The sequence below is a fragment of the Chiloscyllium punctatum genome, chromosome 11 (assembly GCF_047496795.1).
Source record: "Chiloscyllium punctatum isolate Juve2018m chromosome 11, sChiPun1.3, whole genome shotgun sequence".
NCBI classification, from domain to species: domain Eukaryota; kingdom Metazoa; phylum Chordata; class Chondrichthyes; order Orectolobiformes; family Hemiscylliidae; genus Chiloscyllium; species Chiloscyllium punctatum.
Genome location: NC_092749.1, coordinates 82,924,404 through 82,951,072, shown reverse-complemented (window position 1 = coordinate 82,951,072; position 26,669 = coordinate 82,924,404). Strand labels below are relative to the sequence as shown.

Below are 26,669 nucleotides of genomic sequence, written 5' to 3'. Positions count from 1 at the left end.
ATGATACGAAGATTGGTGGAGTTGTGGATAGTGAGGAGGACTGTTGTCGGCTGCAAAGGGACTTAGATATGATGCAGAGCTGGGCTGAGGAGTGGCAGATGGAGTTCAACCCTGCCAAGTGTGAGGTTGTCCAGTTTGGAAGGACAAATAAGAATGCGGAATACAGGGTTAACGGTAGGGTTCTTAGTAAGGTGGAGGAGCAGAGGGATCTTGGGGTCTATGTTCATAGATCTTTGAAAGTTGCCACTCAGGTGAATAGAGCTTGTAAGAAGGCCTATGGTGTATTCGCGTTCATTAGCAGAGGGATTGAATTCAAGAGTCGTGAAGTGATGTTGCAGCTGTACAGGACTTTGGTTAGGCCACATTTGGAGTACTGTGTGCAGTTCTGGTCGCCACACTTTAGGAAAGATGTGGAAGCTTTGGAGAGGGTGCAGAGAAGATTTACCAGGATGTTGCCTGGAATGGAGAATAGGTCGTACGAGGATAGGTTGAGAGTGCTAGGCCTTTTCTCATTGGAACAGCGAAGGATGAGGGGTGACTTGATAGAGGTTTATAAGATGATCAGAGGAACAGATAGAGTAGTCAGTCAGAAACTTTTTCCCCAGGTACAACAGAGTGTTACAAGGGGACATAAATTTAAAGTGAAGGGTGGAAGGTATAGGGGGGATGTCAGGGGTAGGTTCTTTACCCAGAGAGTGGTGGGGGCATGGAATGTGCTGCCTGTTGGAGTGGCAGTCAGAATCATTGGTGACCTTTAAGCGGCAATTGCATAGGTATATGGATGGGTGCTTAAGCTAGGACAAATGTTCGGCACAATATCGTGGGCCGAAGGGCCTGTTCTGTGCTGTATTGTTCTATGTTCTATGTTCTATATAGGGTCAGCCAGGGCTCCCTGATTGGCCCAGGTTAACAACCCCCAATCAAGGATCTCATAGTCATTAAGATCCACCTGGTTTCAATCACTATATCTCTACTCCTTAAGTCCAGGAATATAGGCCTGGTCTTTCTCTTGTAGCTTTTCCTGTGACGTTTTCATCCCAGATCCAATTATTCTGATTCGGACTCTGACATGGGGTCAGCATGTACAGGACCGTAGCCTGTCTCTTGCTTTTGGAGAGTCTCAGGAAAGTTTCCTCTTCTTCATCTGGTGACAATGGCATTGAGGCTGCATTCATCTCGGAATCTGTGGTTTCCCCAACACTGAACGGAGTGGGAGAACCTACGGTTTCTGACAGGTCTTCTGGATGTTCTGAGGGGCCAGGTATGTTTTGCTCCTGCCCCATTTGTGAGGTAACAGCTTTCAGGTGATTCACATGTTTGTTCAGGACAGCCTCATAACCAAACCTTGTAAGTGATGGGACCTGACGTCAACCTCGCCTTGTGCCCACACAGGTCCATTTCCATAGTTCTGGCACCAAATTTCATCCCCTGAATTAAATTGGCTCTCTCTCTTTGGCAGAGGCATGTGGCCAGCATTGGCATTCCTGCTGCCATTTCACCCTTCCCTCCCGGGACCGGAAATATCAGATTTAACCTGGTGCAGAGTAATCTCCCCCTCAGTAGCTCTGTTGGAGTTATGCCTATTGTTGTGTGAGGCAATATAATCAAACTGGAACTGGGACAGTTTATATCAAATGATGCTATAGGCTGCTTCTTTGAGCTTGCCCTTAATGTTTGGTCCACTCTTGAACCCTTCCCAACCACACTAGCAAATACCTCTCCTCAGACATCAATACCGATCCTACAACTTGTATTCAGCTTGTAGTGGTTCCACCTCCCCCAGAACCAATCCCAATGTCCCAAGAATCTGAAACCTTCCCTCACACCATCTATGCAGATATGTTTTTTTTTGTCAGGGCATACCTACAGGACGTGCCTCCATTGCCTTGGTGGTCATCCATTTCCTCCCTGCCTACAGAGTTTTCATCTGTGGAGTGATCATCTCTCTGTGTATCCAATTCATGATTCTGTCAGTTTCATGGATCTTCCATAGTCCCTGACCACTGCTTCAGCTCCAAAACTCAGCTTCCAGGAGCTGCAGCTGGAGGCACGCCCAGCATATGTTCTGATACTGGAGACTGGAACCATACCTTCCCCATACAGGGCAGGAACAGCACACCAAAGCCTGGAGCTTTCCTTCTTACCCTTTAAATTGTCCTTAAAATCACATAATATTCATAATTACACGAGGACCATTCTTCTTGGAATTTCTGCACTATTTATGTATATATAAACCCACAATCAAGACCTTACAAACTATAAGCATTAAATATAGAATAAATATTCACCTGATTTTACTCAACCAATCAGCTGCTTCCTCTGGTTCTGCAACACCTTTTTAACGTGTACATCACCTCAGGAATTCCACCTTTGGATTCTGTGACGATTCTCTCTACTCCTCTGTACTCCATTTCCATTCTTGCTCAGACTGAACTCAATCTAAGCTTCATACTTCAAACTTTCATTGGGCAGCTCCACTACCACTATTCACCCCCACGTTCACTCCACTCTTTATTGTCTTATGAGGAGAGAGTGAGGACACTCAGTTAACATTCCCCAGAGTTTTAAAGAATGTGAAGTGGTCCCTTTAAAGCTCATATGATCCTGACAGGGTGGGCAAAGATGTGTCTCCTGGATGTTGAGTCTAAGAGACATAATCTTAGAGTATGGGATCACAGAAGGAATTCCTTCAGTCAACAGTGATAAATCTGTGGAATCTATCCCAGAGGGCTGTAGAAGATCAATCACTGAGTGGGCAGAGTAGATATCAAGTCATAAATCCATAGGTTTCTGGAGACTAAGGACGTTAAAGGATAAGGAGATAGTGTAGGAATGTAGTATCGAGGAGATGATAGAATCATAGAGCATACATGGGAACAGACCATTCAGTCCAACAGATACATGCTGACCAGATATCCTAAATTGATGTAGTCCCATTTACCAGCATTTGATCCATATTCCTTTCCTTTTAAATTGTCCTTAAAATCACATAACATTCATAATTACACTAGGACCAGGGGGGAGAAAACACACCCAACGCCACCCTCACTCTGATGTCCACCTTTGTGTGTGGCTGCATCAAGCTGTGTGTGGATCCCCGGTATGCAAACACCAAGTGTCATTATGTACTGAGGTTCTACCCATCCCCGGTGTTGCGAAGGATGGGCCTGACCTCGCTGCTGCGGAACGCTCCGAGTAGTTGGACCGTTCCGTATCACCTGTCCTTTGTGGAGAAATTTATGAAGTAAAACACCTTTGACCACAAGTCCATCAGGAAGTGGTCAGCACGTGGTGTCCTTGAGACCCTTCGGGAAAAGGAGAGGGCAGATCTGTTGAGTGGTTTCCTGGGCAGACTGTCAAAGTCATTTGGCAGAATGCCTCATCGCCAGAACTTTCCAACAAGCACCAAGTTGTGGCTTGGCTGGTGGTGAGAAGGGCTCTGCCTGTGAGATCCTTTATGCACGCCCGGACTCTCTGCCGCACTGCATACTGCCCTCGAAGCGGCTGTGGAGGGGGTGAGACTGTCACACACCTCCTTCTGGAATATGCCTATGCAAAGGAAGTCTGGAGAGGAATGCAGTGGTGTTTGTCAAGGTTTGTCCTGAGCAGCTCCGTGACGCGGGACTCTGTGCTCTACGGTCTGTTCCCTGAGACGCACACCGAGATGAACATCAACTGTGCCTGGAGGATCATCAACTCAGTGAAAGACGCTCTTTGGTCTGTCCGAAACCTGTTGACCTTCCAGCTGAAGGGGCTGACCCCGACTGAGTGTTGCAGACTGGCACATTCCAAGGTCCAGGACTACGTGCTGAGGGACGCGCTGAAGCTTGGGGCAGCTGCTACCAAGGCGCGGTGGGGAAAGACCACCATGTAACATCTGCCTGCCTAAAGAAGAACAGGGGGCCCACTCAGAAATTGGGCCCCGCTGGCACCTCAGCAAAATATCTGGATGGTTAATGTATAGACTTGTAATTCCAATCTCTGTATGTAAAAAAATGCAATATGTGCATAAGAATGGCATGACCAATTGTATAGATATCAAAATAATTTTATGAATAAAGTATATTTTTGAAATGCGAATGACCTTCTTAGACAGATCATTTCTGCACCAGGAGAGATCCCAATGATCCAAAACATGAATCCCTATCCTCTGCAGCAGCTTGTCAGCCATGCATTCATCTGTCCTATCCTATTTCTACTCTCAGTAACACAGGGCACTGCGAGTAATCCGGATATTACCACCCTCAAGGACATACTTTTTAACTCCCTGCCTAATTTCCTATATTCTCTCTGCAGAAGCTCATCTCTTTCTCTTCCTTTGATTTTGGCATCAACTTGCCCAACAACATATGCTGATCACTCTCCTCTTTCAAAATATTCTGCACTTTCTCCAAGGCATCCTTGACCCGGGTGTAAGGAAGGCAACACACCATTCTGATGTCTTGCTGTCAGCTGCAGAAACGTCTGTTTATGTCCTTGACTGAAGAGTCTTCCATCACAATGGATCACTTGGAACCCCTGAAATACCCCTCATTACAATAGAGCCAGTCTCAGTATTAGAAACTTGGCTGTCAGTGTTATATTCCCCTCAAAGGCAATCACCATCAACATTATCAAAAACAGCATACTTGTTTGAGATGGTGATAGTCACAGGAGACTCCTGTACTACCTGCCTACCTCTCCTATAACCCTACCTTTCCTAGTGGTAACCCAGCTGTTTGATTGTATCTGCAATTTCTCCCTTCCTGAAACTGCCAACCATCACACCCTGGTTCCTGTAAATTCCTCACTGCCTCTAACTACTACTTCAACCGAGCCATGCGATCCAGTAGATTCACATCCAAACACACTTCCTGCGGACATAATCTCCAGGAACATTGAAATGCTCCCTGATCTGTCATGCCCGAGAGTAGCATGCCACAAGGTTTGATGCTGGTTCCACTATTGTCTGTCATTATATAAACAATCTGAATGAGAATATAGGAGGCTTAGTTACTAAGTTTGCTGATGGCATCAAATTGGTAGCATAGTGAATGGTGAAGAAGGTTATCTCAGAGTACAATGAGCAACTGAAAGTGGGCTGAGGAATGGCAGATGGAGTTTTATTTAAATAAATGTGAGGTGTTACATTTTGGTAAGACAACCTACGGCAGGCTTTATGCAGTTAATGGTTAGACCCAGGGGAGAGTTGTCGAACAGAGCGACCTAGATGTGTAGGAACATATTCCTTGTGAGTAATATCACAAGTAGACAGACTGATGAAGAAGGTATTTGGAACGCTTGTTTTCATTGGTCAGAGCATTGAGTATACAAGTTGGGACATCATGTTCTACCTGTGAACATTGGTCACAACACATTAGGAATACTGTGTACAATTCTGGTCGCCCTGCTGTTGGAAGGATGTTATTAAACTGGAAAGGGTTCAAAGAAGGTTTACAAGAATCTTACTGAGATTGGAAGGTTTGAGTTATAAGGATGAGTTGGGATTTTTTTTTCCTGGAGTATAGGAGGCTGAGGACTGACCTTAGACAGGTTTATAAAATCATAAAGAGGCATAGATAAAGTGAATAGCCAAGGTCTTTTCCCCAGGGTCTGGGAGTCCAAAACTAGAGGTCATGGGTTTAAAGTGAGAGGGGAAAGATTTGAGAGGGGAAAGATTTAAGAGGGTCCTGAAGGACAACTTTTCCACATAGAGGTTGGTGTGCATACGGAATGAGCTGCCAGAGGAAATGGTAGAGGCAATTACAACATTTAAAAGACACTTGGACAGGTACATGGATAGCAAAGGTTTTGAGGGTGACAGGCCAAACACAGATAAATGGATAACTGGTCGGCACAGACAAGCTGGGCAGAAGGTTCTGTTTCCATGATGTATGGCTCTATGACTAGAATGAGACAGAAGACTCAGGATGGACTGATCGAGATGTCTAAAATTGTTAGGAGCATAGATAAGGAAGACAGGAAAGAACATTTCCTCTTGGTGGAGGGATTAATGACCAGAGAGCATAGATTTGAGGTAAAGGACAGGAGGTTTAGAGAAAGATCTTTTCATCCAGGTAGTAGTGAGAATCCGGAACTTACTGCCTGTAAAAGTGGTAGAGGTCGAAGCCCTCATAACATTTAAAAACTTTTTAGATGTACACTTGCAATGCCAAGGCATACAAAGCTAAGGGCCAAGGGGATTAGAAAGTTAAGTGTTCATTTTGGTAAGATCTTTTCCTGTGCCGCAGAATACAATGACTCTATGACTCAAAAAACCTTTTTAATTCACTAATGTCCTTTAGGGAAGGAAATCTGTCATACTTGCCTGGTCTGGCCTGATAATGACTCCAGATTCACAGCAAGGTGGTTAACTCTTAATTGCCCTTAGTAAAGGCCTCTTGCTGTCTTTTTCCTCTCTGCTCTGTGCAAGTTAAGTACTGGGCCCCCAATCATGAACTGAAAATGTGTTGCTGGAAAAGTGCAGCAGGTCAGGCAGCATCCAAGGAGCAGAAGAATCTACGTTTCGGGCATGAGCCCTTCTTCAGGAATGAGGAAAGTGTGCCAAGCAGGCTAAGATAAAGGGTAGGGAGGAGGGACTTGGGGGAGGGGCGTTGGAAATGCGATAGGCAGAAGGAGGTTAAGGTGAGGGTGACAGGCCGGAGTGGGGGTGGGGGTGGGGGCAGAGAGGTCAGGAAGAAGATTGCAGTTTAGTAAGGTGGTGCTGAGTTCGAGGGTTGGGACTGAGACAAGGTGGGGGGAGGGGAAATGAGGAAACTGGAGAAATCTGAGTTCATCCCTTGTGGTTGGAGTGTTCCTAGGCAGAAGATGAGACACTCTTCCTCCAGCCGTCGTGTTGCTATGGTCTGGCGATGGAGGAGTCCAAGGACCTGCATGTCCTTGGTGGAATGGTAGGGGGAGTTGAAGTGTTGAGCCACGGGGTGGTTGGGTTGGTTGGTTCGGGTATCCCAGAGGTGTTCTCTGAAACGTTCCGCAAGTAGGAACTCAGCACCACCTTCCTAACCTGCAATCTTCTTCCTGACCACTCCGCCCCCACCCCCACTCCGGCCTATCACCCTCACCTTAACCTCCTTCCATCTATCGCATTTCCAACGCTCCTCCCCCAAGTCCCTCCTCCCTACCTTTTATCTTAGCCTGCTTGGCACACTCTCCTCATTCCTGAAGAAGGGCTCATGCCCGAAACGGCGATTCTCCTTCTCCTTGGATGCTGCCTGACCTGCTGTGCTTTTCCAGCAACACATTTTCAGCTCTGATCTCCAGCATCTGCAGTCCTCACTTTCCCCAATCATGAACCTCAATATAGCCTTAGAAAACAGAAATTGCTGAAAAAACCAAGCAGGTATGTCAGCACCTGTAGAGAGAAAGCAAAATTAACACTGCAGACCCTTCGATTAGAACGTCATCATTGCTGAATTGTTGTTGGAAAACTCATGTGGAAGGTCCATATAACTGGATGGAGTTTAATTTAGATAAATGTGAGATACTGCATTTTGAAAAGGCTATTCAGGGCAGGACATATACACTTAATGGTAAGATCCTGGAGAGTGTTGCTGAACAAAGAGACCTTGGAGTGCAGGTTCATAGTTCCTTGAAAGTGGAGTCACAGGTAAAGAGGATAGTGATGAAGGCATTTGGTATGCTTTCCTTTATTAGACAGTGCATTGAGTATAGGAGTTGGGAGCTCATTTTGCGGCAGTACAGGACATTGGTTAGGACACCTTTGGAATATTGTGTGCAATTCTGGTCTCCCTACTGTAGGAAAGATATTCTAAAACTTGAAAGGATTCAGAAAAGATTTACAAAGATGTTGCCAAGGCTGGAAGGTTTGAACTATAGGGAGAGGCTGAATAGGCTGAGGCTATTTTCCCTGGAGCGTCGGAGGCTGAGTGGTGACGTTATAGAGGTTTGTAAAACCATGACGAGCATGGATAGGATAAACAGACAAGGTCATTTGCCTGGGGTGGGGGGATTCCAGAACTAGAGGGCATAGGTTTAAGGTGAGAGGGGAAAGATTGAAAAGAGACGTGAGGGGCAATGGGCAGTATGTATACGGAATAAGCTGCCAGAGGAAGTGGTGGAACTGGCACAATTGCAACATTTAAAAGGCATCTGGATGGGTATATAACAGAAAGGGTTTCAAGGGATGTGGGCCAAATGCTGGTAAATAGGACTAGATTTATCTAGGATATCTTGTCGGCATGGATGAGTTGGACTGAAGGGTCTGTACGTCACTATGACTCTGACTATATGGTATGGTTTACATTGGGGAAGTTTGAAAACATTGCCATCTCTCAGTTAGAGGTGGTGTAGTTGAAGGATTCCAAACTCTATTTATGTGTTGATGGGATGTGGGCATCACTCATGAGGCCACTGCAATCGTTGAGGTGTAACTTGCCGGTGGTCGAACACAGCAGTGAGAGAGGAGGCATTGAAGCCCAGGATCAGGTCTAGTGACCCTTCTTCAGAACTAAGGAACCTGTTCTCAAGGAAGGTCACTGGACTCCAAACATTATTTCTGCCTTCTCTCCACAGATACTGCCAGACCTGCTGAGTTTTTTTTTCAGCAATTCCTGTTTTTGTTTCTGATTTCCATCATCTGCAGTCCTTTTGGGTTTTTTTTAACTCAATATAAGCTCTTGCTGCTTCTTCTCTCCCTGCTGTACGAGGTGAAGTGCTAGACCCCTGATCCTGAGCTATAGTACAGTATACCCTCTTAGATTAGATTAGATTACTTACAGTGTGGAAACAGGCCCTTCGGCCCAACAAGTCCACACCGCCCCGCCAAAGCACAACCCACCCATATCCCTAACATCTACCCCTTACCTAACACTACGGGCACCGGGAGGAAACCGGAGCACCCAGAGGAAACCCACGCAGACACGGGGAGAATGTGCAAACTCCACACAGAGAGTCGCCTGAGGCGGGAATTGAACCCGGGTCTCTGGCGCTGTGAGGCAGCAGTGCTAACCACTGTGCCACCTTCCTGTTGCCTTCTCTCTCACTGTTGTGTTGAATGATCTCCAGGTTGCTCTCCAAGTCGCAGGAAGGCACTGGAGGAACTCAGCAAGCCAGGCAGCATCAGGGGATGGAGAAGTAGACGATTCGGGCATAGCCCTTCTTCAGGAGTGGAGGTGGGGGTGCAGATAAAAGTTGGGTGGGGAGGGTTATGGGTGAGGAAAAGGTCGGAATGATAAGGAAGTGATCACTCATTTTAACTCGGAAATGTATCGCCATTCCTTCACCGTCGCCCCATCAAAGCTCCTAGACCTTCCTTGCTAAAGCACTGTGGGGTGTCCTTACACCTTAAGGGATGCAGTGGCCACGTCAGTGATGTCCAAGTTTCATCAGCACACAAAAACAGTTCGGAATCCTCCAGCTGTACCAACTCAAACTCAGAGGTGGGAATGTTTGAAAACTTTCCCAACGCAAACAATTCCTGTGAGTCAGCCGAAAGGAACTTGTATCTTCCGACAACACTTCAGCAATGATGATCTTCGAATCGAAGGGTCTGGAGTAGAAAGTGAGCCTGGTCTGTGTGTTCAAGTGTTCAGAACAGCATCAGAACCTTCAAGTCAGTGCCACCACCACCACAGTCAGAGCTCAATGTTAAATTAGTGACTTAGGAAAACTTCCAGGCACGCTTGAGTGGTGGGAGAAAGCAAAGATTTTAACACGAAATGTTATTTTGCCAACAAATGTTCTCAAATTTCTGCAGAAAACGTGAAGCTTTGGAGCCAATAATGAACTCCCGTACGTTTTACGTTTGTTAGTAAGTATGACCTAGAGTGAAAAAAATGCTCCGCCTACCGCTTATATGCAGCGGAGACTTCAGGGTTCAACTTAATCTCGGTGGAGCAGCAGCACGCTCGACTAACGCTCGCTTACTATGGGCTGTCCCCGTGCTCTGCTACTGTGTCTCTGGCTGCTGAGCGTCTTCTGCATCACACGCACTTCTTCCTTCGATCTCACGATTCTTCACACTAATGATGTACACGGCCGGGTGGAGGAGACCAGCGAGGATTCGAGCATGTGTGCTTCCAACTGCTACGCAGGCGTGGCCAGGAGATTGACAGCAATCCGCCAAATCAAGGATAAGGAGAAAAATGTTCTGCTGCTGGATGCAGGGGATCAGTACCAGGGAACCATATGGTTCAATTATTACAAGGGTGCCGAGGCAGCCCACTTCATGAGCGAGCTGGGATACGATGCAATGGTAAGAACATACTACTGTGCTGGCTATGCCGGCTAAAACCATTGTAAAAGTGTACCTTCTCCATGTACAGAGTAGTTTTGCAATCAAATATTAAGCAAACTTTTGTTTTTCATTTCCTTTCCAGAGATACAAAAAAATTGCATTTATGTTCTATTTAACAATCTCAAAGCATCCCAAAGGACTTTACAGTCGACGATGTATTTTAAAGTGTACCTTAAGCAGGATACAAAGCAGTCAGGGTGCACGCAGCAAACTCCCACAAATAGCAACTGGTAATACGGTTCTGAACGTTGGTTGAGTCATGAATGTTGACTAGAAGTCCACGGAGACCTTTCCTGTTCTTCTTTAAAGACTGACATATACTATTTTCTGCCCGCTTACAAAGTAGGGATGGGGCCTTGGTTTAATGTCCTGTCCAAAAGATAGAAACTCCAGCAGTGTAACAACCCCACTGGGGTGTCAGGGATAAATTGTATGCTGTACAGCACAAAAACAGACCTTTCTGTCCAACTCGGCCATGCCAACCAGATAACCTAATCTAGTCCCATTTGCCAGCACTTGGCCCATATCCCCCAAACCTTAGCTATTCATGTATCCATCCAGGCACATTTTAAATGTTGTAATTTTACCAGCCTCCACCACTTCCTTTGGCAGCTCATCATACACACATCACCCTGAGTGAAAAAAAACTGCCCCTTAAGTCCCTTTTAAATGTTTCCCCTCTCACCCTAAACCTATGCCCTCTAGTTCTGGACTCTCTCATCCCAAGGAAAAGACTTTGTCTATTTATCCTATCCATGTCTCGCATGATTTTATAAACCTCTATAAGGTCACCCCTCAGCCTCTGAAACTCCAGGGAAACTCATCCCAGCCTATTCAGCTCAAACCCTCCAAACCCTATGTAGCTCAAACCCTCCAACCCTGGTGACATCCTTGTAAGTCTTTTCTGAACCCTTTCAAGTTTCACAACATCTTTCCAATGGGAAGGAGACCAGAATTGCACACAATATTCCAAAAGTGGCCTAACCAATGTCCTGTATAGCTGCAACATGACCTCCTAACTCCTATACCCAGTGCACTGTCCAATAAAGGAAGGCATGCCAAATGCCTTCTTCACTATCCTCTCTACCTGTGATTCCATTTTCAAGGAGCTATGAACCTGCACTCTTCTGGAACCTTGGTTAACATTTAATGGGCTAAACTGTGCAGTGCATTGACAACCATCAGAGTCAGTCTGCATGCCTGCAGTCTTCTAATGCTATTAGTGCAAATCCATAAGCCCCTACAAATACAGAGCTTATGGGAGAAGCCCTTTCAACCAACTGTTACAAAATCTCCACTGCCCATTACAGACCCATTAAAATGTTAGAAACTGTGAGGAATGTATTGAAGTGTATATAGGAGTGAAAAACTTTACATACAATATCATGCATCTGTAAGAAGGAAAGGAGTACACTGATTTTTAAGGAGTGATATGTGGCTGATAACTGACTTATATATGGATGTCCAAAAGGCATCTGATAAAGTTCCTCATTAAAGACTATAAGCTTAATGAAGCTCATAAAATTACTGATGTGGTTAGGACATTGGCTATGTCAGAAGACAGCAAAGATAATGTACAGGTATCTAAATTAGAATGATGTGTCCATTGGTGTGCTGCAAGGATCAATGTAGGGGCTTCAAATATTTGTCATATTTATTAAAGGCTTAGCTGATGGGATAGAAAATCATATGTTCATATTTGTCAATGACATGAAGATCGGTGGCAATGTAGCAACATAAATGGAAGCACAACATTTTAAAAGGGGTGGTCCCTAAACTTTATGGGGGGGTGGGTTTGGATAGAGGTGTTCTCCCAATCTTTGAGCATAATCCCAGCAGAAGATGAGTAAAACATCCCACAAGAAGCCATGGTTTACACGAATCAACCAAAGTAATGAAAGAGGTTGGGTAGAACCCCTTAGAAACTCTCCCTGTTGGTTTCTTCATTACCTTTTTGGGCAGTTGTGCCAGAACCATCCCTTCCTTCCCCTGTTAGTAAAAATCTGACATAATATTTGTACAAATGTCCCACAACCTTCCATATGTGTTTTATAACATATGCAGATGATACATTGTATTATACTATTTGTATGTAACATTTTTGATTTTAGTGCATGCCATACGTTTGAGTACCTATCACATCTCAAAATATCACACTCATGACAGACTGACTTTGATAAAATGCGAATGAATCACAATTCAATTGTCTGAATTCAAGAGTCCCTTTGATGAGATTGTTGCTGAATCAAGTTCTCAGAAAGATTTTGTAAGAATACATTAAGTATTATAGGTCATAGAATTACAGAATAAGGGAGAATGATTTGGGGAGAGAGGAAGTGATGGCCTAGTGGGTCATTGGATTATTAATCAAGAGACCCAGATGATGTCCTGGAGATCTGGGTTTGAATGTTGCTATCGCAGATGGTGGAATTTGAATTTAATAAACTTTCAGGAATGTTCAACCTAGAAAAGTGGGAAGTGATTCATTTTGGAAGATCAAATTTGAAAACAGAATACAGGGTTAAAGGCAGGATTCTTGACATTGTTGAAGAACAAAGGGATCTTGGGGTCCAGTTCCATAGATCCCTCAAAGTTGCCACCGAAGTTAATAGGATTGTTAAGAAGGCGCATGGTGTGTTTGTTTTTATTAGCAGGGCATTGAATTTAACAGCCACAAGATTATGCTGCAGCTGTATAAAACCCTGGTTCGACCACACTTGGAATATTGTGGTCAGTTCTGTTTGCCTCATTATATGGAGCTTTACCAAGATGCTGCCTGGACTGGAGGGCATGTCTTATGAAGAAAGGTTGAGGGAGGTAGGGCTTTTCTCATTGGAAAGAAGAAGGATGAGAGGTGACTTGATAGAGGTGTACAAGATGATGAGGCATAGATAACGTGGCAGAACTACCAGGGCAGAAATGGCTAACACAAGGGAGCATAATTTTAAGGTGATTGGAAGAAGATTTAGAGGAGATGTCAGAGATCTTTTTTTTACACAGAGTGCATGGAATGCACTGCCAGCGGTAGAGTCAGATACATTAGGGACATTTAAGCGACACTTAGATAGGCACATGGATGGTAGTAAAATGACGGGTATGCAGTTTAGTTTGACCTTAGGTCGGTACAACATTGACGGCCAAAGGGCCTCTACTATGCTTTACTATTCTATGTTTTATGATGGTCATGAAACCATTATCAATTATCGATAAAACCCAAATATCTGAATCGCTAATGTTCTTTAGGGAAGGAAATTGCCGCCCTTACCTGGTCTGGCCTTCATATGATTCCAGACCCACAGCAATGGGAATGTGGCAAAATGGTGACTCAGTGGTCAGCACTGCTGTCTCACAGAGCGAGGGACAGAGGTTTGTTTCCACACTCAGGTGACTGTCTGTGTGGAGTTTGCACATTTTCCCTGTGTCTGTGTGGGTTTCTTTCAGGTGCTCCACTTTCTTCCCAAAGTCTAGAGATGTGCAGGTTAGGTGAATTGGCTATGCTAAATTGCCGTAGTGCCCAGGGATGTACAGGCTAGGTGGGTTAGCCATGGGAAATGCATGGTTACAGGGGTAGGGGGTGGGAAGCTCTTTAGAGGGTTGGTGTGAACACAATGGGCTGAATGGCCTCATTCCACAATTTAGGGATTATATGGCTTTTAACTGCCATGTAGACAATTAGAAATGGGCAATAAATATTGGCCTGGCCAGTGACACCCACATGCTGTGACTGAATGTTTTAGAAAATGGGTTCATGTGAATGCGTCGGCACTCTGAGCTTTTTAATTCTGCCTTTTCTCCATAACGTTGCATATTGTTTCCACGGTGGCTAAATATTTATCCAACATCCTTGCGAATTCCTCAAGTGAACCATCACGTGTCCAAACAGTGCATTCCAGATCCTAACTACAGAATTGTGATTTTTTTTCTCATCTTGCATTTGCTTCTTTTGAAAAATTTTATGTCTGAGCTTTCTGGTTCTCAATCTTTTTACAAGTGGGAATAGCTCCTTCCTATCTATTCTATCCAGATCCCTCATGATATTGAAATCTTTGATCTCATCTTCTCTTCACCTACTCTTCACCAAAGAAAACAGTCTCAACTTCTCTAGTTTTCCTTCATCACTCAAGCTCCATCCCTGGAACCATTCATATAAACCATTGCAGCACATCCTTCCTAGTGTGCAGCATCCAGAACTGTACACAATATTTCAACTAAGGTCTAACTCGAGCATCATAACCAGTTCATCAATACCCCTCTGCTCTTATGCAGTCTTTAGAATAATACCCTTTGTTTAATACTGGCTGTCCCTGACTTTTGTGTCAAAATGTATCAACTCACACTTCTCCGCATTGAACTTCACTTGTCACCCAACCTTGCACTCCACAAACTTGTCAACATCGCTTTGAAGTCTCACTATTCTCCTCACAATTTACAATTCAGGCAAATTTTGTGTTGTCTACAAACCTTGAAATTGTCTCCTGTGCACCAAGATGTAGACCATTTATTGGTATATGTAGAAGTGCAAGGATCTCAATACTAACCCCTGGGCCATTCCACGTCAAACATTTTAGCCTGAAAGATATCCTTTAACTATTACTCTCTGTTTCTTATCCCTCACCCAGTATTTTATCCAACTTGCTCAAGTTTCTTTTTATCACTGACCTCGCTGGCCTGAATTTATAGGCTAATTTGCTAAATCAAATTTTAAAATTAAGAAAAAGCCTACATTGACTCTGGAAGCAATGACCAACAAATTTGCAAATCTTCCTTTTGTTGTTCACAGCATCCAATAATGATCACATTATTATTAATTTCACATGTGACCTACTTAACTAAGTTGCCAAACCATTTAGAAAATAAGAATATGGCATGAATACAGTTATCAGTGCACTCAAAATAGTATGTAGCAGAATTTTAACCATGCTTACTTCCCTGCAATATTAATAAAGTTCAAGATTAAGTGAGTTGAACCCTTATCATTGGGTCATATGGAATTCTCCTCTCTTGTGTTGTGATAAATATAAATGATTGATTGGTTTGTTGCGTTCACTTTTCTAAGTCATAACTATAATCACTAATAAACAAGATGCAAAGATTAATTTCCACTGGAGTTTGACCCAGTACTTTGTGGTTTGGGCAATAATTGTCAACCTGAAAAAGTGATGTTGCAAAGCAGTTATTGGCAAATAGTCACACTCTGTGTGTCAGTAATAGACTGTCGGTATTCTTAACATACAGCTTATTTGATGCATGCTATAGTATTGAGCAAAAGTAGACTTGCATCAATATATCACTTTACACAGCCACTAACATTACCAAATATGTTGCTGCCAACTTTTTAAAATGCAGCCACTGCTGTAAGGCCCATGGCAGCCTGTTTATATGATGTTCACAGAAGCAGCAATTTGATAATCATAGGACCACGGAATCCCTACAGTGCAGAAAGAAGCCATGCAGTCCATATTGACACTGAAAAGAGCATTCCACCGACCCAATCCCCCACAACCCCACATTTATTATGACTAATCCACCTAGCTTAACACATCACTGAACACTATAGACAATCCACCTAATCTGCTTATATTTTGACTGTGGGAGGAAACCCATGCCGACACAGGGCAAACATGCAATTCCAGAGAGCTGCCTAAGGCGGAATCAAACCCAGGTCCTTGGCGCTGTGAGGCAGCAGTGCTAACCACTGAGCCACAGTGCCACCCAATGATAAGATTTGTTGTGTGGTGTTAATTGAGGAATAACTATTAGTCAGAGCATAAGTGATAACTCATCTGCTGTTCTTCAAAAGTGCTGTGGGATTTTTCATTTCCATTTGAGCGAGCAGATATAGACTCAGTTCATTATCACATCTGAGAGAGGACACACCTAACAGTGCAGCATTCCCTTAGTACATTGTACAACATTTGGGTGTCAACACTAATCTTTGTGCTCCAGTTCTGGAGTGAAACTTGAACTCAAATCTACAGGCTAGAGATTAGAGGGATACCAAGTGAGCTACAGCTGAACAAGATGATATATCACAATAAGGAAAAACCAAAACATTTGATGGTTGTTAATGAAAAATGAAAGACAGGGAAAGTTCTACACACTATGATACTGTGTGCAACAATTTCTCATGCAAAATGAAGTGATTGCTAAGGGAAGATATAAAATTAGATTACAGTTAATCCTGTGAAAGATAGCTAAGCGACAATGCAACTCGTAGAGAACTTTCTGTGAAAAGTACATTTAAGATCTTAACTTAAGAGGATAGCTTATCTTTGTCCTGTATCCTTCACAAGCCTGTCCAAACCAAAAAAGAAGTAAGAATATAGGAGGATGGTGGACTCTGCAATTAGATTCCAGTAACATTTAAAAGGATAAGTCCAATAAAGATCTATCACAGATAAGTTGTCAAATACAGAAAATAATGTTTTACAAATGTGAAGTACTTCTTGCTACAAATTAATTTGGGAGATATATGAATAAAGGAAGCCTAAGATAAAGTCAGAGAGGGAGTCGGTTTCAAATCATTGAGTTTATTATCAATTCACTATTAACAATACAGAATGCCTGTCACGCTCATTTAAATTGTTCAAGTAATTTAATGACTTTTGCGCTATTAAAATAAATGACTGCTTGTAACTGAGGGGAAAGTTTTAAATGATTGTTCTGTGGGCAAGATGGGAGTGATGGAATGAGCAAAAAATTAAATGCAGAATAGTTTTTATGAATGGAGGACCAAAGTCACTGGCTTTAGAAACACCTGTGCATTATCCTATGGAACACCATATGGACAGTACAGAGGGAACAGAAGTAAATTTGGACTTTTTTTTGTTTTTAAGTCATGGAAATCATTGGTTGAGACAGTATTTATTGTCCATCACCAATTTTCTTCCAGAATTTGGTGGCAAGTCTTTGGAATTTTGAAATAAAAATAAAAGTTGCTGGAAAATCTCAACAGATCTGATAGCATCTGTGTGGAGAGAAACTAAGTTAATATTTTGTTTCACTGTGACTTTTGTTTGGAACTCAATTCAGAGCATTCTTCGCAATCTTTAGTTGGAGGAAATTATAGCTGATCCAAGTATGAATGTCAAACAAACAGTCAGGCAACACAGAGTTAATGGAGGCAGTTATAGAGGCGTGGTCAACATATTTGGTAGTTTATGTATTTAAATTCTGGGACCAAAATAAATCAGAAAGTATATAATGAACCTAAGTTGGGTCACAGGGTGACACTGGAGTAGGAGCAGTAGGAAAAGCCATTTCTACACTTATTCTGATGGCGATTGAAACAATTTTCAGAGAAACCAAGCAATAAAATTGCAACACAGCTGGAGTATGGAAGCTAGATGTTGAGCAGGATGATTTGGTCAGTCATAGCTAAGGTGGCAGAGGGGTCGGGAAAAGATAACACACCATGATTTCAGTCAGAGTATCTCATTTGTGACTTGTATGAGGTACATTTGATTTACAAGGGTGTTGCCAGGGTTGGAGGATTTGAGCTATGGGGAGAGGCTGAACAGGCTGGGGCTGTATTCCCTGGAGCGTTGGAGGCTGAGGGGTGACCTTATAGAAGTTTACAAAATTATGAGGGGCATGGATAGGGTAAATAGGCAAAGTCTTTTCCCTGGGGTCGGGGAGTCCAGAACTAGAGGGCATAGGTTTAGGGTGAGAGGGGAAAGATATAAAAGAGACCTTCAGTGCAACTTTTTTCACACAGAGGGTGGTACGTGTATGGAATGAGCTTGGTGGAGGCTGGTACAATTGCAACATTTAAGAGGCATTTAGATGGGTATATGAATAGGAAGGGTTTGGAGGGATATGGGCCGGATGCTGGCAGGTGGGACTAGATTGGGTTGGAATATCTGGTCGGCATGGACGGGTTGGACCGAAGGGTCTGTTTCCATGCTGTCCATCTCTATGACTCTATTTCAATGCAGTTACAGGTGCAGTGACCTGATGCAAAGATGAGCATAGATATAGAAATTGATAGCATGTTCAGAGACCTTGGAAAAAAAGGGTAGTTCGCAAATAAGTTGGATATTTGTTTCAGAGTAATCCTGCATTAATGGGAAGTTGTGCAAAAAATGAAGCCCAACAGTGAAGAAAGACTGTAATATACAAGTTGTGGATTAATATTTGTATACTGACAGGCTTTTTTTATTTTTCAGCATTTTATATAGTTTTAATCTGTTAAATATCTTTTGAGGTTGAAGAGTTTTGAGTTTTTTGGGGTGTGATTTTGTGTTGCTGAAGGAGACATGTCAGCTCAAGGACTATAGTGAAGACAGTTGTAATTTGCACTGTTCTCCTTTCATAAGTTCAGGACATGACAAAAGCACTTTGGATCAATGCAAAAATTTGGAAATGTCATTTTTAGTTTATTTGGTTTTGTATCAATTGTGTGCATTACTAACTAGACTAACATGTTTTGTCAAGTACTAATTTCACTTGAGAAGTGATGCCATCGAGTCATGGCTCATGACAGCACAGAAAGAGACCCTTTGTTGCATCATGTCTGCACCTGTCACTGATCACCTATCTAATTCCCAGCACTTGGCCCACAGCCTTGTATGCCATGGCATTTCAAACATTCACCTATATACTTCTTAACTGTAAGCTGAGTTCAGATACCCATCACCCACCATTGTGATGAATAAAATTCTTCTGAAATCCCCACTGAACTAATAGTCCCTTATCTTAAATCTATGCCCCTAAAAACTTATAGACCTCAGTAATGTCCTCCAATGAAGAGAAAGTGAGGACTGCAGATGCTGGAGATCAGAGATAAAACTATAGCGCTGGAAAAGCAAAGCAGGTCAGGCAGTATCCGAGGAGCAGGAGAGTCATCAGGAATTCCTGATGAAGAACTTATGTGCGAAACGTGGATTCTCCTGCTCCTCGGATGCTGACTGACCTGCTTTGCTTTTCAGCACCACACTTTTGACTCAGTAAGGTCCCCCCTCAGTCTTCTCTGGTCAAAGGAAAATAACCTCGGCCTCTGTTGTCTCTTTTCATAACTAAAACACTCCAGCTCAAGCAACATTCTGGTGAATCTCCTCTGCATCTTCTCCCTATCTAATCATATTCTTCCTATATAGTGGTAATCAAAACAGCACACACTACTCCAGTTGTAGCCTAGCCAATGTCTCACATACAGTTCTATCAAAACCTCCCTGTTCTTGTATTCAATGCCTCAACTAATAAAAATAAGTATCCCATATCCCAAAATCCTTCTTAATCGCATTATCTACCTGTCCTGCTGCCTTCGAGGACTCATGGATATTCACAGCTAGGTTCAACTGATCGTCTGTACTTTCAAGGTTCTACCATTCTATGTATACTCCTTTGCTTTGTTAGTCCTCCCAAAATGTATCATTTCACACTTACACGATTAAGTGCTATTTGCCACAATTCAACCTATCTGACTTATCGTCCTAAAGTTGAAAGCATCCCTCCTCAATACTTATTATACCAGTACTTGTTTTGTGTCTTGTATGAACTTACCGATTAAAAGCTGCAGGACTGAGCTCCCCTTTCCGTAACTTAAGTTATCTTAATAAAACAAAATTTTAAGCCAATTAAATTAATTTTCTAAATTATTTAGGTTTCCTATACTATTTACTTCATGCCTCCCCTGACAAGTCAGCTGCTCCATCCATGCCCACAAATTCCCTCTTTCCCTATGCTAGTTAGAATTCATGCTTTTCAAAAAACAATCACTAGGATTGAAACACGGTCCCAAAAAGTGCTTCTGACCCCTCCAGGCTGTTATTTCAATATACGATTTAAGTGCACTGGCGCAGTTGAGTCTGTGTCTGGATCCCATGAGAATCTATGGATTGGGGGGATGGGGGGAGGTGGTGATGTAAAGGCTGTCAACCTGTGCTTCTCCTTAATAATTGCTCAGCAAGACTACTGCCACTAGATTGAGTCAGGTCTTCCTGGAAGATGAGCAGCTTCTTGAACCACTGCTGTCAAAATGGGGTGGTGCTAGGTTCATCTACAGTACTGTTAGGAAGAGAATTCCAGCACTTTAATAGAAACAGCAAAGGAATGGCTGCTATATATTTCCAGTCAGGATAAAATGTGGCTATGAGGAGGTTGGTGTTCCCAGGTATCTGCTGCCATTGTTCTTCTAGCTGTTAGATGTTGTAGGTTTGGGAAGGGCTGTCACATGAACCTGAATGAATTTCTGTAGTGGACCTTCTAAATGTTACACATTGCTGTCACTGTGCATTGGTAGTGGAGGGAGTGAACGGTGAAGATAGTATGTGGGATGCCAATCAAGTGGGTAACTTTATCCACAATGGTGTCAAGCTTCTTGAGTGTTGAAGCCCCCTCTCCTCTCCTTGACAAGAGAGTAATCCACTTGGCTCTTGAGTTGTACCTTGTAAACAACTTTAGGAATTCAGATGCTGCAGAAATTCCTAACCTCTAACCTGCTTTTGTAGCTACAGTGTTTGTATGACTAGTCCAGTTCAGTTTCTAATCAATGGTAACCTCAGGATGTTGTTAGTGGCTGTATATTTAAGCAGTAATGATCCTCTAAAGTGGCCAAGATAGGCTTTGAGTTGACACATAAATTTTGCACTCATTTTGTGCATGATACATTTTGGTAAAAGAGTTGAAAAAATGCAGAATTGTTACCCAAAGTTTACAAAGCAGCTGATTGCTTCTTGAAGTACCTATCACTGCCCATTATAGAAACACAACAGTAGAACACTAGGTTATTGTCCAATAGGCTTAATTGGAAGCACTAGCTTTCAGAGCGCTGCTCCTTCATCAGGTGATGTGAAGTACACGATTGTAAGACACAGACTTTATAGCAAAACTTTACAGTGTGATGTAACTGAAACTATACATTGAAAAGAGTCTTGAATGTTGTCTGTTGTTTCCACTTGTCTTGTCAAGCCTTTTCTTTGTGCACTGCAGTTGCTATTTGAGAATTTGCTTCGCCTGATGCAAGTTCAGCTGAGTTTTGTTCCTTAAGAGCTTTTAGCTTGTTTGAAAGCCTCTGGTTTTATTTCCTGGATGCTTCTGATTTTGTGAAGGTTTCAGCCTACTGGTGGTGCTATGTATATTTTTCTTCCTAACATGATGTAATAATTTTCCAACCACTTCAACTTCCTTTTACCTTTTGTTTTCTTGGAAGCCCGTGCCTCTTTCATTTGCTGCTTCAATGGTTGTTTGGTTTCTTCTATGTCTCGGTTTGAATTCTTTCACTAGAGTTTATTTTCTGAAAGGGCTGTCTCCTGAGAGATTTTCAATTCCTTGTGTATGCTGTGCATCTGTACCTGTTTTAGCAGGATTGTCATTTTCTCCTTTGAGATTAGGGAAAGTGATGGTGCAGTTGTATTGTCGCTCAACTAACAATCCAGAGAAGAAAGTGAGGACTGCAGATGCTGGAGATCAGAGCTGAAAATGTGTTGCTGGAAAAGCGCAGCAGGTCAGGCAGCATCCAAGGAACAGGAGAATCGACGTTTCGGGCATCAGCCCTTCTTCAGGAATGAGGAAAGTGTGTCCAGCAGGCTAAGATAAAAGGTAGGGAGGAGGGATTTAGGGGATAGGTGAGTGGGAATGCGATAGGTGGAGGGAGGTCAAGGTGAGGGTGATAGGCCGGAGTGGGGTGGGGGCGGAGAGGTCAGGAAGAAGATTGCAGGTTAGGAAGGCGGTGCTGAGTTCAAGGGATTTGACTGAGACAAGGTGGGGGGAGGGGAAATGAGGAAACTGGAGAAATCTGAGTTCATCCCTTGTGGTTGGAGGGTTCCTCGGCGGAACCTGAGGTGCTCTTCCTCCAACCATTGTGTTGCCATGGTCTGGCGATGGAGGAGTCCAAGGACCTACATGTCCTTGGTGGAGTGGGAGGGGGAGTTGAAGTGTTGGGCTACGGGGTGGTTGGGTTGGTTGGTCCGGGTGTCCCAGAGGTGTTCACTGAATTTCTCTGGGCGGCACGGTGGCACAGTGGTTAGCACTGCTGCCTCACAGCGCCAGAGACCCGGGTTCAATTCCCACCTCAGGTGACTGACTGTGTGGAGTTTGCACATTCTCCCAGTGTCTGCGTGGGTTTCCTCCGGGTGCTCCGGTTTCCTCCCACAGTCCAAAGATGTGCAGGTCAGGTGAATTGGCCATGCTAAATTGCCCGTATTGTTAGGTAAGGGGTAAATGTAGGGGTATGGGTGGGTTGCGGTTCGGCGGGTCGGTGTGGACTTGTTGGGCCGAAGGGCCTGTTTCCACACTGTAAGTAATCTAATCTAATCTAAATAGTGTCATGGTATCCGGTCAAATATTGGCAAGGAAACCTCCTGTGATTTATCACATATTGTCCTCACTGAGCTGATGAATTATTAGTCCCCCATGTTGAACAATACTTGGAGGAAGCACAGAAGGTGACAAGTATGCAGAATGTACTCTGTGTGGGAAATTTCAGTGTCCACCACCAGGAATGGCTCAGCAATAGCACTACTGATGGTGCTGGTCAAGCCCCAAAGGACATAGCTGCTAGACTGGGTCGGTGACAGGTGGTGAGGAGAAAACATACTAGAGATCATCCTCACCAATCCACTTTGCTGCAGATACATCAGTCCATGACAATGTCCCTAAGAGTGACCACTACACAGTCCTTGGGTTGTGTGACTTCCATCATGCTAAATGGGGCAGACTTCAAACTGATCCAGAAATTCAATACAAGGTGCTGTGAGCCTTCAGTAGCAATTGAAGCATACTCCAATGCAATCAGCATCTTCATGGCCCTACTCAACCATTATCATCAACCATTATCTTTGATTATTAACTTCAAGCCAAGGGATCAAACCAGGCTCAATGAAGAGTACAAGAGGTCATGCCAGAGCAGCACCAAGCATACCTAAAAGCTACAAAGCAGGACTATTTGCATGCTATACAATGTAAATAGCAAATGATAGATAGAGTTAAATGATCCCGCAACCAGAGGATCAGAGCTAAGCTCTACACTCCTACTACATCTAATCATGACTGATGGTGGACTATGGACTATTAAACAGCTCACTGGAGAAGAAAGCTCCAAAAATATCCCCATCAAAATGACTTTCTGGGGGCAGCTCATCAGTACATAAAATAAAGCAACATTCATCAGCCAGAAGTGTTGACTGGATGATCCATCTCAGCTTCCTCCAGAGGTCCCAGCATCACCATTGTCAGTCTTTGGCCAATTTCATTCACTTCACGTGATCTCATGAGAAAATTAGAGGTACTGGATACTGCAAAGTAATTGGGCCTTGAAAGAATGATTTTTAACACTTTAATCCCTCTTCCAGACCAGACGAGACTTGTTTCTTAGTTCCAAGCTTTATTCACGTACACATGGGAGGTGTACCCATCAAACATAGTTCACAATTCAAACTTTATCACAAAACCCATGATTTTATATTATTTTTCTGGATAGTAAGTTTCCAATCAAAAGATTATGCATTTACTCACTAGTATCTCTATCCAACAGTACTCACATAGTTTATATTCCAAGTATTTACACATGGCTATACTATCCAATAATAATTAAACTAGAACACATGATTATAATATCCAACCATATCATAACGCATTCTCATTTTCTAACTCTAAGTACGTACTTGTGATTATCAGAAATTCTTTGAGGTCCTGACAACATTCTGGCAATAGTAGAGTCAACCCGACCATGACGACCAGGTTTCTCAAATTAAACTAATACCATTTGCCGGCATTTGGCTCATTTCCCTCTAAACCTTTCCTATTCATGAACATATCCAAATATCTTTTAAATATTGTAGCTGTACTTGCACCACTTTCTTTGGCAGCTCATTCCATATACTCACCACCCTCTGTGCGAAAAAGCTGCCCCTCAGGTCCATTTTAAATCTTTCTCCTTTCACTTTAAAAACAAGTGCCCTAGCTTTGAACAGCCCTACAGGTCAGTGAAAAGACCTTTGCTCATTACTTTATCTACGCTCCTCATGATTTTGTAAACTTGTAAGGTCACCTGTCAACCTCCTGCAATCCAGGGAAAAGGTCCCAGCCTTTCCAGCCTCTACTATAACTCAAACACTCCATTCCAAACGTCTTGGTAAATCTTTTCTGAACTCTCTCCAATTAAATAATATCCTTCCTCTAGCAGGATGACCAGAACAGTACACAGTACTACAAAAGTGGTCTTACCAAAAGTGGTCTAGCCTGTATAACCTCAACATGATGTTCCAATTCCTGTACTCAGTGGTCTGAGCAATGAAGACAAGCATGTTAAATGCCTTCTTAACCAGCCTGTCTACCTATGACACAACTTTCAAAGAACTGTGTACCTGAACTGCTAGGTCTCTGTTCAACAATACTACCTACGGCCTTACTATTAACTGTATAAGTTCTGCCCTTGTCTATTTTACCAAAATGCAATACCTTGCATTTATCCAAATTTAACTCAAGCTGCCACTCCTCAGTCTATTAGTCCAATTGATCAAGGTCCCTTTTGTAATCTTAGATAATCTTCTTCACTGCCACAATACCACCAATTTTGATGTCATCCACAAAATTACCAATTATGCCTCCTAAATTCTCATTCCAAATCATTTTATATAAATAGCAAATAACAGTGGAATTAGTACTGATCCCTGTGGAACATTGCTGGTCACAGACCAAAGCCAACCCTCACAATCACCCTCTGTCTCTTACCAAAAAGCCACAGAGTTATGCAGCATGGAAACAGTCCCTTTGGTCCAACTAGTCCATGCCATCCATGTTTCCAAACTAAACTAGACCACCTGCCTGCATTAGGTCCATATTCCTCCAAAACTGTCCTGTTCATGCACTTATCCAAATGCCTTTTCAATGTTATGTTACATAATTCTTTGAAATTTGCATCACAGGTGGTTAAGAAGGAGTTTAGTTTGCTTATCTTCATTGCTCAGACCTCTGAATATAGGTATTGGGACATCATGTTGAGTTTGTGCAGGACGTAAGTGAGGCCTCTTCTGAAGTACTGTTTGCAGTTTTGGTTGTCCTGTTAAAGGAAGGATATTATTACATTGGAGAGGATTCAAAAGATTTACCAGGAATGGAGGATTTGACTTATAAAAGTAGACGGATAGACTGGGACATTTTTCACTGGAGTGTAGGAGGTTGAGGGGTGACCTTATAAGGGGCATAGAAAAGGTCAAAAGCAAAAGTCTTTTTCCTAAGATGGAGGAGTTCAAAATTAGGGGACAAATTTTTAATGTGAGAAGAGAAAGATTAAAAAAAACACAAGGGGCAATTTTTTTTAACACACAGAGAGTGGTTCGTGTATGGAATGAGCTTCCAGAGGAAGTCATGGATTCAGATACATTTAGTATTCAGTTGGCAAGCTCTCCCTGAATCCCATGTGATCTAACTTTGCTACGTAATCTACTGGGTGGAATTGTGCCTCAGTGATTAGCACTGCTGCCTCACAGCACCAGGAATCTGGTTCAACTCCACCCTTGGGGAGCTGTCTGTGTGAAGTTTGCAGATTCTCCCTGTGTCTGTGTTTCCTTCCACAGTCCAAAGGTGTGCAGGTTAAGTGGAAATGCTAAATTGCCCATAGCTTTCTGGTAGTGTGCTGGCGAGGTGGATTGGCCATGGGAAATGCAGGGCTATATGGATAAGGTAGGGGATGAGTTTGGATGGGATAGTCTTAAGAGGGACAATGTGACTTCTGCCCTCAATCAGCTTTTGAAAGTTCTTGCCTAATACCGTCAAAATTAGCCTTCTTCCAATTTAGAACTTCAACTTTTAGATCTAGTCTATCCTTTTCCATCATTATTTTTAAACTTATAGAATTATGGTCACTGGCCCCAAAGTGCTCCCCCACTGACATCTCAGTCACCTGCCCTGGCTTATTTCCCAAGAGTAGGTCAAGTTTTGCACTCTCTCTAGTCGGTACATCCATGTATTGAATCAAAACATTTTCCTGTATACACTTAACAAATTCCTCTCCATCTAAACCCTTAACTGGCAGTCCCAGTCTATGTTTGGAAAGGTAAAATCCCCTACCATAACTACCCTATTATTCTTACAGGTAACTGAGGTCTCCTTACAAATTTGTTTCACAATTTCCCTGTGACTATTAGGGGTCTATAATACAATCCCAGTAAGGTGATCATCCCTTTCCTATTTCTCAGTTCAACCCAAATAACTTCCCTGGATGTATTTCTGGGAATATCCTCCCTCAGTACAGCTGTAATGCTATCCCATGTTAAAAATGCAACTCCCCCTCTGATCTTGCCTCCCTTTCTATCCTTCCTGTAGCATTTGTATCCTGGAACATTAAGCTGCCAGTCCTATCCATCACTGAGCCATGTTTCTATAATTGCTATGATATCCCAGTCCCATGTTCCTAACCATGCCCTGAGTTCATTTGCCTTCCCTGTTAGGCCTCTTGCATTGAAATAATTGC

The 26,669-nt window shown here is 43.0% G+C and overlaps 1 protein-coding gene across 1 annotated transcript in view; it reads left to right on the top strand.

Annotated features, from left to right (window-relative positions):
- Window positions 1–9,866: 9,866 nt before the first annotated feature.
- nt5e (5'-nucleotidase, ecto (CD73)) overlaps window positions 9,867–26,669 on the top strand; it is an 87,337-nt gene continuing 70,534 nt past the window's right edge. The window contains exon 1 of the mRNA XM_072581141.1: window positions 9,867–10,213. Within this exon, the coding sequence (XP_072437242.1) occupies window positions 9,887–10,213 (327 nt within the window). The 5' untranslated portion in view covers window positions 9,867–9,886. The remainder of the gene's footprint in view (window positions 10,214–26,669) is intronic.